The 15,436-nt window shown below is 36.7% G+C and overlaps 6 protein-coding genes across 7 annotated transcripts; 4 read left to right on the top strand and 2 right to left on the bottom strand.

Moving 5' to 3' along the window:
* Window positions 1–124: 124 nt before the first annotated feature.
* LOC105225882 (mitochondrial amidoxime reducing component 2) lies at window positions 125–1,595 on the bottom strand. Its single transcript, XM_011204551.4, has 3 exons — window positions 724–1,595; window positions 376–674; window positions 125–313 (listed from the first exon to the last, which is right to left on the bottom strand). Exons 1-3 carry the CDS (start codon window positions 1,285–1,287, stop codon window positions 205–207), a joined length of 972 nt encoding a protein of 323 aa, XP_011202853.2. The 5' UTR covers window positions 1,288–1,595; the 3' UTR covers window positions 125–204.
* A 1,342-nt stretch (window positions 1,596–2,937) lies between these two features.
* Window positions 2,938–4,639, top strand: LOC105225885 (mitochondrial amidoxime-reducing component 1). The gene is made up of 4 exons (XM_011204555.4): window positions 2,938–3,115; window positions 3,186–3,805; window positions 4,009–4,295; window positions 4,372–4,639. Exons 1-4 carry the CDS (start codon window positions 3,109–3,111, stop codon window positions 4,481–4,483), a joined length of 1,026 nt encoding a protein of 341 aa, XP_011202857.2. The 5' UTR covers window positions 2,938–3,108; the 3' UTR covers window positions 4,484–4,639.
* A 325-nt stretch (window positions 4,640–4,964) lies between these two features.
* On the bottom strand, window positions 4,965–6,714 carry LOC105225883 (vesicle-associated membrane protein 7). 2 transcript variants are annotated; one of them, XM_011204553.4, is made up of 5 exons: window positions 6,562–6,714; window positions 5,786–6,107; window positions 5,501–5,729; window positions 5,275–5,342; window positions 4,965–5,212 (listed from the first exon to the last, which is right to left on the bottom strand). In XM_011204553.4, exons 2-5 carry the CDS (start codon window positions 5,987–5,989, stop codon window positions 5,051–5,053), a joined length of 663 nt encoding a protein of 220 aa, XP_011202855.1. In that variant the 5' UTR covers window positions 5,990–6,107; window positions 6,562–6,714; the 3' UTR covers window positions 4,965–5,050. The 2 variants fall into 2 exon arrangements, with proteins under 2 accessions (XP_011202855.1, XP_011202854.1); XM_011204552.4 differs by having other exon boundaries at window positions 5,786–6,170; window positions 6,562–6,712.
* Window positions 6,715–6,950: 236 nt separating this feature from the next.
* Window positions 6,951–9,442, top strand: LOC105225886 (probable tyrosyl-DNA phosphodiesterase). Its single transcript, XM_011204556.4, has 7 exons — window positions 6,951–7,141; window positions 7,206–7,429; window positions 7,483–7,756; window positions 7,819–7,921; window positions 8,010–8,399; window positions 8,463–9,054; window positions 9,114–9,442. The coding sequence occupies exons 1-7, from the start codon at window positions 7,054–7,056 to the stop codon at window positions 9,240–9,242; spliced, it is 1,800 nt and encodes a 599-aa protein (XP_011202858.2). The 5' UTR covers window positions 6,951–7,053; the 3' UTR covers window positions 9,243–9,442.
* Window positions 9,443–9,558: 116 nt separating this feature from the next.
* Window positions 9,559–11,219, top strand: LOC105225887 (sulfotransferase 1C4). The gene is made up of 5 exons (XM_049455196.1): window positions 9,559–9,812; window positions 9,868–10,102; window positions 10,196–10,400; window positions 10,486–10,612; window positions 10,678–11,219. Exons 1-5 carry the CDS (start codon window positions 9,713–9,715, stop codon window positions 11,058–11,060), a joined length of 1,050 nt encoding a protein of 349 aa, XP_049311153.1. The 5' UTR covers window positions 9,559–9,712; the 3' UTR covers window positions 11,061–11,219.
* A 341-nt stretch (window positions 11,220–11,560) lies between these two features.
* LOC105225888 (protein piwi) lies at window positions 11,561–14,681 on the top strand. Its single transcript, XM_011204559.4, has one exon. The coding sequence runs from the start codon at window positions 11,716–11,718 to the stop codon at window positions 14,344–14,346; it is 2,631 nt and encodes an 876-aa protein (XP_011202861.2). The 5' UTR covers window positions 11,561–11,715; the 3' UTR covers window positions 14,347–14,681.
* Window positions 14,682–15,436: the final 755 nt, after the last annotated feature.

Genomic DNA, 15,436 nt, shown 5'->3' with positions numbered 1-15,436 from the left:
TCTACACATGACTCCATCCTCCCATATACATTCTATGTAATATAAATACATTCTATATAATATAATATTCAAACTTAAACTAACTTAAAACGAGTGAATTAGCCAACTTGATGAGAAATTAAAAAGCAACGAAAAGAGCTTTCATAAAAACTTTTTATTTTTGTAATTAAAAATAGATTCTTTGCTATACTAAGAAGCTCTCTTTTACGCATAATTCACAAAGACTTGTTCCCCAATCTTCAGGATTCCACATTTATAAACATCGAAATAAACACCCATAGACGGCTCTTTAGGATTTTGACGCAGTCGATATCTGCAAAAGACCATATAAATCTCATATAGTTAAACACCGAATTCCTGGAAAAAGTTACTTACTTCTTTAGCATTCTTAGTGGCTCGAAATCGGGGTTTCTCGTATAATTCTCCACATTCACATTTATCAAAATACAACGCAAGCAGTCCGCGTTGTAGCGCATGACTACCGAGCTTTCAACATCTGCGCCGATCCGCAACCAGAGCCAGTTATCTTCGTTGTACGGTGGTATACTCGCATTGCTATCGACTACGATATTGCCACGGAACTGTTGACAATCCACTGGTTTCGTTTTACCGCTCAGTCGTTCATTCAGGTCATGCACGGAACGTTCGTGCATTACCAAAACTGGAGCAATATCCTAAAAGTATTCGGAAAAAGTAAAGATAAACTTCGGTCTGTTAACTCACCAGCTTCTCTCCCGCATACGGTTTTAATTTCACGTACAGCTGCAAACCATGCTCACGCTGGAGCACAGCTCGTGAAAGCCACTCATGGTGTTCGGCTCGACATTCTACCAAACGCTTGACATTGCCGTTTTTTCGTTTTTCCAAAACTTCATATGGTTCCCTCAATAACTCATTCAGATCTACCATTATAGGTGGCATATTCGGTGCTTCCAAACGCAATACCTTTTCACTCACAATCTTGGGATGTACACTGAGCATGCGTGGATAAGAGCCCGCAAAGACCACTACGCCACACTCATCATACGCCACCAAGCAACGCTCCCAAAGGCCGCTGGACTGCAGACCCAACTCTGAGCATTCCACTTGGTCCAGTCTTATGGGCGCACCCCCTTTGACGGGATAAAAATTAATTATTTTCAGTGTACCCAAATGTTGCCATTCATCTGCGCTGGGCAGTTGCCGACGTCTGCTGTTTGCCTTGCGGTATGCCAACCAAATTGTAATGCCACCCACAGCAGCACCAATGCTAAGGCCAGCCCAAGCGATAACTTCCAGCGACCGCATTTCTACTACTACTATGTATGTATGTATATGTGTAAATGAGTTCGATTTCTGATCGTTTTTTTTTATTTCTTAATCAATCGATCAGCACGAATCACACTGTCACTGCTTGTACGCCACTCGTACTGAGTGCAAATAAAGAAAGCATTAAGTATAAATAATAAACAATCGCCCTATCTTTAAATGTATTGATAAGCGTCTCTCTGCGCTTAACCCTTCGGAGGTGAGTTTGGGTCAGCGGTGCTTCGTCCATAGCAACTCAACTTCCCATATCTGAAGAGATGGTAAGTGACAAAAAAGAAAAGTTCGAAAGTGGATCTGTGACCCATTACTTGATAAGCGTCGCTCTGCGCTTAACCCTTCGGAGGTGAGTTTGGGTCGGCGGTGCTTCGTCCATAGCAACTCAACTTCCCATATTGGGAAGAGATGGGAAGTGACAAAAAAGAAAAGTTCGAAAGTGGATTTGTGACCCATTTCTACTGATTGTATTGCCCATTCTTATAACTTATGAAAATAAATTGACACTTGATATAATTTTCAATTATGAAATTTAAAAAATTCATGTTTTTAATGGACTAGAGAATAGTTATTTTGTAATGTCATGATTATTTCAGTTATTATGGTACTCTAATACTCTTTTTGGAATAATGAACTCAAGAGGCTTCTTAAAGAGGCCAAAAAACACATTATCCCGCAAGGGTTAAAAACATTGTATACATATTTGGAGACGAAATTTTTACTCTACAGTGAACTGACTATATTGAGAAAAACATTTCTATTCGGGAAGGGTAAAAAAGGTAACAATCTTAAATCCAGCCATGTTCTGAGATTGATTTCTAAGTCAGGCGTAGTACTTTTCTTATGGTTATGGGGTTTAATTGCTAAATACAGCTCTGATATAGGACTATAGCGATTCATTGGATACTCTGTTTTGCTTTAGGTTGAGTGGGCAGTAGCACCTCTTCAATAAGAGAGCACTACCAGCAAAATTTCGACAAAAAAAATCGTTAAAAAATAAGTTACTGCCTAATCTAAGCGAATTGATTGTGCAATCACAGCGTTATGACCGAAACAACGACAACCAAAGCGATAGATTCATCTTCTCCACAAACGGATCTATGTAACCGGAAATTCCTGTCAAACATCGTTAACAATAGTCCTTAAAATCTCCATTCCGTTCTGACGACAGTCGAATCAAGGTAACCGGAACGGACTCGGATTTTTATGCGGCCAAGGGCTGTCAAGGCGGCACCATTTCTCGAAATCACTTCTTCTCAATCCTTACAATTATTTGGTGAATATTTTCTTCATCCACAACAAACAAATTATTTTGCAGAATAAGGAATGCCGGCTGTTGAGCTGTTCCATTTCCGGTTGATAAGAAAGCTGATAAATTTTACTGTAATATTATTTCTTACTGGTGGAATCACACTAACCATAATCGTCTATTAGAGAACAAGTATTATTAAAAGGGGGCGTTGATACACCCACAACCCCTTGCCGACTCGCTTTTGTTTGCGCTTTTACTTTGAGAGAAGACGAAACATTTGATTGCAAACACATACATACATACATTTAACAGCGCAGAGAGAACACTAATCCATCTGTCTTCAGCGTATGGGCAAAAGCTTTGAAAGCTGCGCATTGCATGCGGGATACTCAGTTGCTCTTCAGAAACATTCGAATAAAGTCTAACAAGTCCGTTCTACACTTAACGGCTTCAATTAAACATTTTAAAAGTTTCCAGCAAATTATAAACAAGTGCACTTCAGATTCAATTACAGATACTAAGTGCCACAAAAGTGCCCACAAAAACTGCGCAGAATGTCCAGTAATAAAAAATAAGATTTATTTCAGCCAAATTTACACGCATTGCTTCATTTTACATTTTCTTAACACAGATCCCGCCACTGGCGTCTCCTCTAAGTTGCTGTTGAGCATCGGCATAGGGGTTGGGGTGACCGCAGTGTCCGGCGCCTCCTATCTGTATTACAAATATTGGAAAGAAAATACCATACCGGAGCAATGGCAACGTGTGGGTACATTGGAAATGCTCGAGTTCTTCCCAATCAAATCTTGTGCGCCGCTTAAATTCCCAGAGGGCACCGAACTGGAGTGCGAAGTACTCGGTCTACGCTATGAAGGTTGTCGCGATCGTGCTTTAATGCTGGTCGACAAAGATGACGTAATGATAACGGCACGTGGCTATCCCAAGATGGTGCTGATAAACTCCAGACTGGTCACACCAACAAAACTCGAAATCAATGCACCAGGCATGGAGACTTTGGAGTTAGATTTCAAGAAACTGATTGAGGAAGCACCGGGCAGAGACATACATACAGCTGTGTTTGGTGCCAAACTGGATGCGATGCTGTGTGGCGAAAAGTATGAAAAATGGTTTTCACAATTTATACTTGGTCAAGAGAGTGGTCTGAAACTAGTGTATCACCCATATCAGGAGCCTCTGAAGCCTATCGACAAGGATTTGGCCAAAGAGCCGCACATCAAAAAATCAGACACGGTAGGCAAACCTTTTCAGCTATCCTCTCATTGCATACAGTTGTACATTTGCAATATTTTGGCAAACAACAGTTTTTACGACATAAACTGTAAATTGTCTTATCACTTAATGAGGGTACAGCCGCTGTTTGTTATTCATACAATTCAATTTCTTATCAGACATTGTAAATTATTTTGATAAAAGACAGAGTTTAACATTTTCAGGGTGCCTTTGCTGATGCTACCAGTTACATGATGATGAATTTGTCTTCTGTTGATGATCTCAATAAACGACTACCACGCCCCATAAAACCAATTCAGTTCCGTGGCGGTTTCTATTTAAAAATGGATAAGAACGAGCCGTACGCTGAGGATTCTTACGACTGGGTTAAAGTCGGCACTGAGGCGGTGTTTCGTAAAGTGGCGCCGTGCCGTCGCTGCATTTTGCCCAATATCAATCCGGAGACCGGTGAGCGCGATCCGGAGAATAATCCTTTGAAAACGCTAAAAACGTGAGTAGCATTCTGTAGCACTTTCCCTATTTACGAAATAAAAATATTTGTATGCCGTTGCAACAACTGATTTCAGGTATCGCTGCTTTGAGAATAATCCAAGTCCCGTGTTGGGCATACATTTGGGGCTACGTCAGGGAGGGAAAATAAAACGTGGTGATGTAATTTACGTTGGCGTACAAAAATGAGATGATATTTATCTTGCATATTGTCTTTTACACACATATTTAATATATATCTTATAACTCGTTAAACAATTTAATTTGGCTTTATGATTTTTTTTTTGTTTGCTTTTACAACGAATGTAAATACATATTTAATAAAATATCGAATTCCAGCGATTATTTTCGTACTTTATATTTAAATTTATAGCTCTGCTTTATTTAATGTTATATTATAACGTTCTATTAGCACATACATACTTTTTTACATGTGTATGTACAAAAAATATATGTTGTGTATATATTCTCTTATTTCGTGTGCACTTTAAATCAGTAAATGTGATTATTTTCTTATGCTGAACTTAGCCAATGACCCATCTACAATGCTTAGTGCATTGGCTCATACAACGTATAACAAAAAGAATAATTGTTCGGAATATTAAATACATATTCGCATGCATATACATAAATAATGATGATAAAAAATAATATAAAGTAAAACAAAGAGTTTAGTTTAATATAAATATGTGATATTCAAAATGTAAATACGTATGGTATTTAGAATAAATTTGCATGGAAAACTTTTGGTGTATTTCAGTTTGCAACACAACTCTGCCAGGCCAGACCACCGCAGAACATACTTATAATCACATAGATTACAAATATTATTATTAACACCACCACTACATAGATGCGAACCTTTTTCCAGAACATTTGTCGTGCCAAATTACGTGATGCCTTACGGAATGCAACAGACTGAAAAATAAAATAAAGAATGATAAAGAAGCTTCTTCAAATTCAGTAATATTGTTACTCACATTATTACTAAGATTTTCCGTTTTATTCACAAGCAATTCCAATCTTTCACCTCGATCACGAAGACTATCTACAAGTAAAAAAAGTGCAACATATTAGAAAGAATCTATATTCTACTTTAAGTCTATTTTACAAATCTTATGGGTAATGATTTCTATCTCCGGAATAAAATTTTATTTACGCTAAATTATTGCTGGTTTTAAGAACATTTTGTGAGCTTTAACATACCTATATTCTTCACCATTATATCTTTTAATTCGTCAATTTGGCCATGGACTCGCGAAATCATGTCCACCTCCCGCGACTGACTGAAATGTGTCATTTGTTCCGCCAGTACCTTCGAAAATTCCGTATTCATTGCATAGGCAATAGCTGTCGCCACTTGTAGTCCATAAGTATGTATAAACTTCTGTTTAATGTCAGCCAGAAATAAAAAGGCTCGTGTACGATCAAATTCCTACAAGAGATTAGGCTTTTATTACACATTTATTTAAGCAAATGCGTTGTACTTACGTTGTCTGTGATGCACATGTAGATTATGCGATTTTCACATATATAATGTATTAAATATTCGCCATGCGAATATGTCAATTTGTGATTCTCCATGGCGATTTTAGAGATTATCTGTTCGGTGACCTCGGCGAAGTTTCCCACACACTCTGCATATTTAGCTAGTACGGTGCTGCCCCGAGATATTACGCTGTATAGAATAGGCATTTTGTTTGAATGTCAATACTTCTAAAGTGACAAAGTTTCCAACTTCAACCCAAGACTGTGTCTTCTTACGACTGTTCCACGTTTTCTGTCGCTTTTGAAGATTTGTAATATGTTGCAGCTATTTTCGAAGAATAATCAATTTTTTAGTATTTAATTTTTTTGTTTTGATTCTTGTAATTTGCTAGGATAAGAAGAGAAAACAGAAACAATAATACAGTGACGCATCATAATAAAATGCAACAACTGACGGGTTTCCCCCTACAACTTCTATTTACTGAAGTGTCGCAGGTAATATAGTAAGATATGTGGCAGCCACAAAGAAGCCTTGCATAAAATATATATTTACATACTTTTTGCAATTGCATTTTGACTAGATAATATCTGCTATTATTTTGTTAGAAGCCACTATAAAATTATGGTTTTGATTTTGACAATCTGCCGAAAAGTAGTTCCATAATTTGCTTTGATGTTTGCACAAAGAACATCTACACAACTGCCTCATAATTAATTTTTAAGAAAGTATAAGCAATTATAACTTCGCTCGGCTATTTAGTGCAATTAATTTTACTCACATCTCAAATTTCACAATTGTAGCTGCAACCAAAGGTCAGCAATTCACATTATCTTAACTTCGTTGAAAATATAAAATGCAACTGCACTTATTCTCTGTCAAAATATATTTGCGTTGTTGTTAAAATATGAAAAGCGATAAAGCAAGTTACAGAGTGATACATAGTATTAAGAAATATAATCGGTAAGGCGAATTCATAACTATTATTTGCTAAAGTCATATTAAAATTACTATATGTTAGTTATTTAAAAAAAAAATTAACTAATTTTGTAGGATTAGAAGTATGTGGTTATCGTTTATTTGCAGACTACTTATTCATATAAAGAATTTGCAATCGTTGCGGAATACTTTCTCTGGCAATAGTTACTTTCTTTTCATGTTGTTGGCATCCCTATTACTCCTTGAACTGTTTGTTGCTTCTTGTAGACTTTTCGCATTAACTATTTGCAAATTTCAAAAGGATTTTGTTACCTGATTAAAATTGTAATTTTCAATGACTACAAAGCTAAAAAAATGTCCATATGGCGAGCAGTGTTACAGGAAAAATCCCATACATTTTGGGGAATTTTCACATCCTCATTGTATGTAGTATTTCTTACAAAATAAAACATGTATGTATGTAAATTATAATTCCAAACATTGCAGTGGACGATATTTATACAAAAGGATTAGACCCAGAAACCAAGAAGTATGTAATTCCTGATGAACTCTTTATGACAGCGGAATTAATAGAAACTCAGTTGAAATTACTCGAAAAGCTGTTTCCAAAAGCAGGTCCTAGCAGTGCAGCAATTAGCAAAACTACGTCAAAAACAAAGGATGGTGATACAAATAGCAGTGGTCACCGATTAGATGGTGGTACTTCAAAAGTAAGACATATTTTCATACATTTATATCAGTATAATAATACTGCTCTTTTTAGCAAGAATCTATTAAACGAAGTAATTCACCCGAGGCCGGCAGTTCTAAAATAAACGCTGCACCCACTGTCAACGTAAACTCCTCTTCTATGGATAATTCCAAACTATCTAAAAAAGTCAAAATAACGAAAAACGTTAAGGATTACATACCAGTAGTTCTGGAAAAAGGTCATGCCGCCGAGAAACTAGAACGCGCTGCGCCTTATAATTTTTTTCTTACTGCTATTACGGATTCAAAACCCACTCATCATGAGCCATTAACAATAACTCTACTAGGTTGTATTCAAAGTGTTTTAGCAATATATATATAACTATATTTTTTCGTATATTTAACATAGAAATCCTTGATGAGAGTCTGGGTGAAATTGAATCGTCCGTGCAAATTAATTTTATGGTGGATATTGGCTGGTTACTAGGACACTATTATTTCGCGGGTATAATGTAAATAAATAATTTTATTACTAATTAAAAAAATAGTATTTAGTTGATAGTTTTGATAATTAGCACTTTATGACCAATTATTTTACAGGGGCACTCCGTTACTTGTTCTTTATGGCGATGAAACACCAGAGTTGGCAAATATTTCTAAAACACATCCGGAAGTCACGGCAGTTAAAATTAACATGCCTACAGCATTCGCTACATCTCACGCTAAAGTTATGCTTCTAGGCTATACGGATGGAAGTATGCGTGTGGTAATTTCGACTGCAAATTTATATGAAGACGATTGGCACAATCGTACACAAGGCCTTTGGATAAGTCCGAAACTACCTCCGTTACCTGCCGATGTGGACACCACAGCCGGAGAGAGTCCCACAAACTTCCGTCAAGACTTTATGTTATATTTGGTAGAATATAAATTATCAAAGTTACAGCCTTGGATAGCACGTATACGCAAAACAGATTTCAGTTCGATAAAGTAAGTCGATAACAAAAAAATAATGCTTTGGTTGTTGTAATTATTTTACTTTTTTCTGTTAAGTGTTTTTTTCATCGGTTCCGCGCCTGGTGGTTTTCGCGAGGGTCCACGTGGTTACCCTTGGGGACATCCACGTGTTGCAGAGTTGCTTAAAAAACATTGCACTACTATCGATGCGAGAACGCCCGTAATATGTCAAAGCTCTAGCATTGGTTCTCTTGGTCCAAACATACAATCATGGGTACAACATGATTTTCTTAACAGTCTGCGAAAACATTCCGGACCACAAGGGCTTACACATTTCCCTCCTTTCAAAATGATATACCCCAGCTTCGCCAACGTTAACAGCAGTCATGATGGTTTGCTAGGTGGTGGATGTTTACCATATGGCGCAAATACTAACGATAAACAGTCTTGGCTGCGTGGGCATCTATTCCAATGGAGTTCGAAACAGCGTTTTCGTTCGCAAGCTATGCCGCACATTAAAACTTATACACGCATGAAATTGGAGGACCAGTCTATCTACTGGTTTATGTTAACCTCCGCAAACTTATCGAAAGCAGCATGGGGAGCCTTCAACAAAAATGTTAATATAGCAGCGTCTTTAAGAATTGCGAACTTTGAAGCTGGTGTGCTCTTCTTACCAAGATTCGTGGTTTGTTTTTAAGATCTAGTAATTATGCACGTCGTAGGCTCATTAAGTCTTTCTTTTAGATCGGAGAGGAGACGTTTCCGTTAGGACATGTTCGTGATGGTATACCGCCATTCCCCCTACCATATGATGTGCCCATAACACCATATGCACCGGACGATAAACCATTTTTGATGGACTATTTGCATTAGTGATGTATGCAACTGTTATTATCTAGAATCTATCGAATAAGAAACCGTTATACTTACCATTTACACCATGATTTACAATAACTTCTTTAATTATACACATACACATACATAATTTTACAACTACTATATACTTCGCAGTTAGTTAATTACTGCTCCGTGTAAAAAACAAAATAAATTTGTCTAAATTTCTTCACACATTACTTAAGTTTAATGTCGCTCTTATTTTGTAACTGAAAAAAAAAACCGGTTGTTACACTAAGCTCCCGCATTTATATGCATAGATAACAACAATAATAAAATGAGCTGCAATTAAGCAAAGCCCATTAAGCAATGAAAATTTTTTATTGTAAGTTTTTTTTATTGTTAATATATTTTAAATATGCACTTTCAGCAAACTTTCTCTACTATCGTCTCAAACTAAAGTACCTTTAAGCAAATTATTTTAAATAAATTTTAGTTTACCGCCAGCAATGAATCGGTTAACACAATCGAAAAAGATGTACACTTTTCCGTATGAGATCGTAGACGTTGCTCCCGAAATAAACACTGAGCTGCTACAGTATTTCAAGGGTATTCTACGTGTTTGTTAAATTGCGGATTTGAAGTGACATTTATGTTTTGTTAGGTGAGCGCACAGGATTTGTGCAAGTGGGTCCTGAAAAATATTTCTTTCCTCACAAATACAAGTTGGAAGCGGAAAACTTTTATAATTTTTGTGCACGTCCGGATGATATTTGGTTGGCAACAGTTCCACGATCTGGAACCACCTGGACTCAGGAGTTAGTTTGGCTACTGGAACATGATTTAGATTTTGATGCAGCCAAACAGGAGCCCCTCTCAGAGCGCTTTCCATTTTTTGAGTAATTATTTAACCCCATTATACACACGCATGGTTCTAACTTACATACATATGTATGTACATGCATATATCACTTGTACTTTTATTTGCTTAGGTTTTCATTGTTCGTTCATCCTGAAATCAAAGCTGAGTTGTCAGCTGAAAATTCTGGGGACAATAAAAAACTGGAATTCATTGAACATTTTTCCAGATCAGGATACAAAACTCTAGACGAATGGCCATGTAATAAGAGACGCTTTATAAAAACACATTTTCCCTTTTCCTTGCTGCCTCCAAGTGTAATGCAGAATAAGTGCAAGGTATTCAAGAATGAGACCATTAAACAGATTTCGGATATACATACATACATACATATATATTTAATTATATAATAATTATACTCAGGTAATATATGTATTGCGTAATCCCAAAGATGTGGCTGTTTCGTATTATCATTTAAATCGGTTGTTCCGCACGCAAGGCTACATTGGTGATTTCCATCGATATTGGGACTACTTCTCACGGGGATTAAGTAAGATTTTTAGCTTGGTTAAAATTCTTTTATTTCATGTACTTATAAGACATTTTAATTTTTAGACCCCTGGTTGCCATACTACAGTCACATAAGTGAAGCGCTTGAACATCGCCATCTTTCAAATATACTCATCCTTAACTATGAAGATATGGTTTCCGATTTAAGGGGTGTCATATTAAAACTAGCCGCATTTTTAAATCGCAAAATCAGTGCGGAGGGTTTGAAAAACTTAATACAACATTTGGATATTAAAAACTTCCGGGAGAATCCCTCAGTAAACGGTAGTGAAATGGCGGATGTTGGAGTTTTGCTAAAAGGTGAAGCTGGCTTCGTTAGAAAAGGTGGAAATGGAAAGCGAGAAGAGCTCATGAATGAAACAGACCTAAAGAACCGTGTAGACCAGTGGATTCACGAAAATATGACAAAAATTAATATATGTACATAAGTAAACACAAAAAATTGTTATAAATTTTGGCTACAATTAAAACAAGTATGGAAGGGTTAAGTTCGGGTATAACCGAACATGATGACAAGGATGAAAGGCGGGGTAATATCTTCAGGTACAAACGGCTTCTTAGTTATATACATATGTTTTAGGGCACCCTTTTTTTTGTAAGCACAAACAGGCACCGTTACTATTAAAACACGCTCTCTCAATAGGGATGAAATGATTTCTAAGTGTCCGTTCGGCCCTTTTTAAATTTGTCATGATCTATTTTTTTTCTACGTTCTATTGCAGAGAACGTATACCATATTAATAATATAATTTTCACATTAATTACATACGTTGTTTTGGATATAAATGTATAAAAAATAATAAGTTCAAAACGCCACTGGCAAAAAATTTCCTTCTCTATAATATACGGTCTCTCCTGATATAAATAACTCTCCAATTTTGTAGTTTTTAAAATTATTATATGCTTGGCAACTCTGTTTTACTACTCGTTAGTTTTTTAGCTTGCGGACCGCAAGATGCAACTACTGTCCACATAGAATACACAAAATCTATATAAAATTGTGTTAACCAAAGTTTGGCTTCGCGTCAGTTCAGTTTAATAATTTATATAAATAACACGTTTTGAGTGTTAATTATAACAAATATGTCTGAGGATCAAAGCCGTGGCCGTCGACGTCCATCGCGAGAACAACAGGGCTCCGGGTCCCGTTCACCTCAAGAAACTTTACCTAGCAGCGCTGGAGGAGGCGATTCGCGAAGGCGCAGAGAACGCGAACCATCGGATGAGCCGCGTCCGTCCAAAGTATATAAAAAAGAACCAATTTCACCAGATAGAAGTTCGACTTCATCTCGTAATGAAAATTCACGTAAGGAACAACCATCAACTTCGGCTGGCTCAAGAGGTGGTGGAGGAGACAGTGCGGATGCCGGTGATAACGCGTCAAAACGTGAGCGTTATGAAATTGTCCATACACGTCCTTCCGATATCCAAACAAAAATGGGTAGTGGAGGTGCACCAGTTACATTACAAACTAATTACTATCGTTTGCTAACCAAACCAACATGGCGCATATTTCAATATCACGTTGACTTTTCGCCGCCTATTGAATTACGGCGTGTTCGAGGTGGAATGCTTTCAGAACATCGTGCAACTTTAGGTGGATATTTGTATGATGGTACAAAGTTATTTACATCTTGTAAATTATCAGAAGAAAAAACTGTAATTCGAGCAAAATCTAAGTTTGGGGACAGCTACACTATTGTTATTAAGTATGTTGGTGTCATTTCAATGACAGAGTGGCAATCTTTGCAGATTTTGAATTTAATTTTGCGTCGTGCCATGGAGGGTCTCAAGTTGCAGTTAGTCGGCAGAAATTTTTATGATGCGCTAGCAAAAATTGATTTGCGAGAGTACCGTTTGCAACTCTGGCCAGGCTATCAAACATCAATTCGCCAACATGAGAAAGACATATTACTTTGCGCGGAAATCGCTCATAAAGTTATGCGAACTGAAACTGTTTATGACATTTTGAAGAGGTGTACAGAAACCGCTAGGGATTTCGAAGAAGAGTTTCGTCGTAATGTGTTGGGGCTTACAGTTCTCACTGATTATAATAATAAAACTTATCGAATTAATGATGTTGATTTCAGCAAAAATCCAACAAAAACATTTAAGTGTAAAGAGAAGGAAGTGTCATTCATTGACTATTATTACCAAAAATATCATATTCGTATCCGCGATCAAAAACAACCGCTACTCATTTCAAAAGCAAAAGATAGAGCAATGAGGGGAGGAAGCAGTGATATAATAATATTGATTCCTGAACTGTGCAGACCTACTGGTCTAACGGACACCATGCGCAGTAATTTTCAACTTATGAGAGCTATGGCGGATCATACGCGTATGAATCCTGATCGTCGTATAGATCGCTTGCGAATATTTAATCAAAGACTCCAACAGACAGAAGCCAGTGTTCAAGTACTAAACGACTGGAATATGGCCCTAGATCGTCATTTGGTTGAACTTAACGGACGTGTGTTGGAACCGCAACGCATTGTATTTAGCGAACACAGGAAGGAATCGGCCGGAGTTCAAGCCGATTGGACACGTTATTTCCGAGAAAACGGTTTGTTTACAACTCCATCTCGAGGACTAGAACGTTGGTCTGTTATAGCTACGAACCGAAATTCCAGAGAATTGAGAAATTTCGTTGAATCTTTAATACGAGCGGCAGGTGGTATGCAGATGAGAATCAGTAGGCCACGAGAAATTATGTTATATGACGACAGGAATCATTCTTATATTCAAGCAATGGAGGACTGTAGTCGTCAAGATCCACAACTCATCCTTTGTTTGGTACCAAATAATAACGCTGAGCGTTATTCCTCAATTAAAAAGAAAGGATGCTTGGAGCGTGCCATCCCTACTCAAGTAATAACACAAAAATCGGCCGGTAATCAGCGTGGTCTAATGAGCATAGCCACAAAAGTCGCTATACAAATTAATTGTAAGTTGGGCTATACACCATGGATGATAGATCTACCACTATCCGGTTTAATGACAATTGGCTATGATGTAGCTAAAAGTACACGAGATCGTTCAAAAGCTTTCGGAGCATTGGTAGCATCTATGGATATGAAAACAAATGCTACCTTTTACAGCACGGTTGCAGAATGCAGTTCACACGATGTTTTGGCAAACAGCCTCTGGCCAATGATGACTAAAGCATTGCGGCAATATCGCAGAGAACATGAAAATAAATTACCAACCCGTATTTTGTTCTATAGAGATGGCGTGGGCGAAGGTTCACTACGACAAGTGTATGAGCATGAAGTTAAAGATGTTGTGGAGAAGCTCGACCAAGAGTATAAGCGTTGTGGGTCAGAGAAACCTCCAATGTTTGCCTATGTTGTGGTATCAAAATCAATTAACACGCGATTTTTTATGAATCGTGGTCAGAATCCCACCCCAGGCACTATAGTCGATGATGTAGTAACATTACCGGAAAGGTATGATTTCTTCCTTGTATCGCAGTCAGTACGCCAAGGTACAGTGTCTCCTACAAGCTATAATATTGTTTACAGCAATATACGACTTACACCAGATCAAATGCAACTTTTGACATATAAGATGACACATCTGTATTACAATTGGTCAGGAACTACACGTGTTCCAGCTGTATGCCAATATGCCAAGAAGCTTGCAACTTTAGTGGCTACTAGCCTTTACCAGCCTCCTCAGAATGCACTTGAGAAAAAGCTATACTATTTGTAAGAGATTTGTAACTGACGAAGAAGTTCCATTTTTGATTTTTTTCCTTCCTTTAAACATTAGTAGAAGTTTTTTGGACCATTTAAAGAATCCCATGAAGAGATTTTTTTTATTTTTTCTTTTGACTATATACATACAAATGTAATTCCATTTAGAATGTAAATGAAAATGTCGCAATATGTGTATTAAAACGACGCATTAAGGGATATGAATCCAAATGAATTAACGAAGTATGCATATACTAATATTGAATGGATTTTATACAAACTAAATACATTCTAATAATTTTTGTTACCTTTAAATGAAAATGAAATAAAAATACCATTTGCTATAATAAAGTGTTTTATTTAAAAGCTTGTTAGTATAGTAGAAGCATGTCGAAGTTGCTATAAAAAAAGCAAATAAAATTTTTTTTGGACATCGTGTTTATATTTTACCATATTAATGAGGTAAATCGGTAAGTTGAGAGAACCATTTTTGCAAGCATTCCAGTTTAAAATTTAGTTAATAATTTTATTGTGGTAGTTAATAATTTTGGTTCCTATTCCAGTGTTATCAGGGAAGCGGGTTTTTACCACAGACTTATTGCAGAGAACGTTTATCATAGAGAAGGTTCACGTTTCAAATATCGTCACTTTTCGAAGGGATACTCGGCAGAGATGAGGGACACCACAGACAAATTATAAGTGTGTTTCACCACGAAAATAGCAGAATTGAGCATTTTCAGTGTTAAATGAGAAAAATAATGCTAATTCCAATGTAAACAAAATTACGCCTAGAGATTCGTTTATTTCATATGCGCAACCGACTCGGCATATAATTTATATGTATATGATCCGTATATATTTGGTATCAAAGCATATACTTAATACATAAGTATGTATGTGCATATGTATGTATGTTAAAATTTACCTATGTATGTATTTCATGATGATTCCATAAAATCATTAAAAATATATAATAGAGTAAGGTTTGTATTATTACCCAAATAATTAATATAGGTTTTATTAGTTTATTAGTTTTAAATTTACACATTTACATTAAAAGTTCTTAAAAGATCAAGCGGTGGCACATGTGTTCATATGTACATATA

The sequence above is a fragment of the Bactrocera dorsalis genome, chromosome 4 (assembly GCF_023373825.1).
Source record: "Bactrocera dorsalis isolate Fly_Bdor chromosome 4, ASM2337382v1, whole genome shotgun sequence".
Lineage (NCBI taxonomy): Eukaryota > Metazoa > Arthropoda > Insecta > Diptera > Tephritidae > Bactrocera > Bactrocera dorsalis.
Note: the sequence above shows the minus strand (reverse complement) of the source record. Positions and strands in the feature narration are given on the sequence as shown.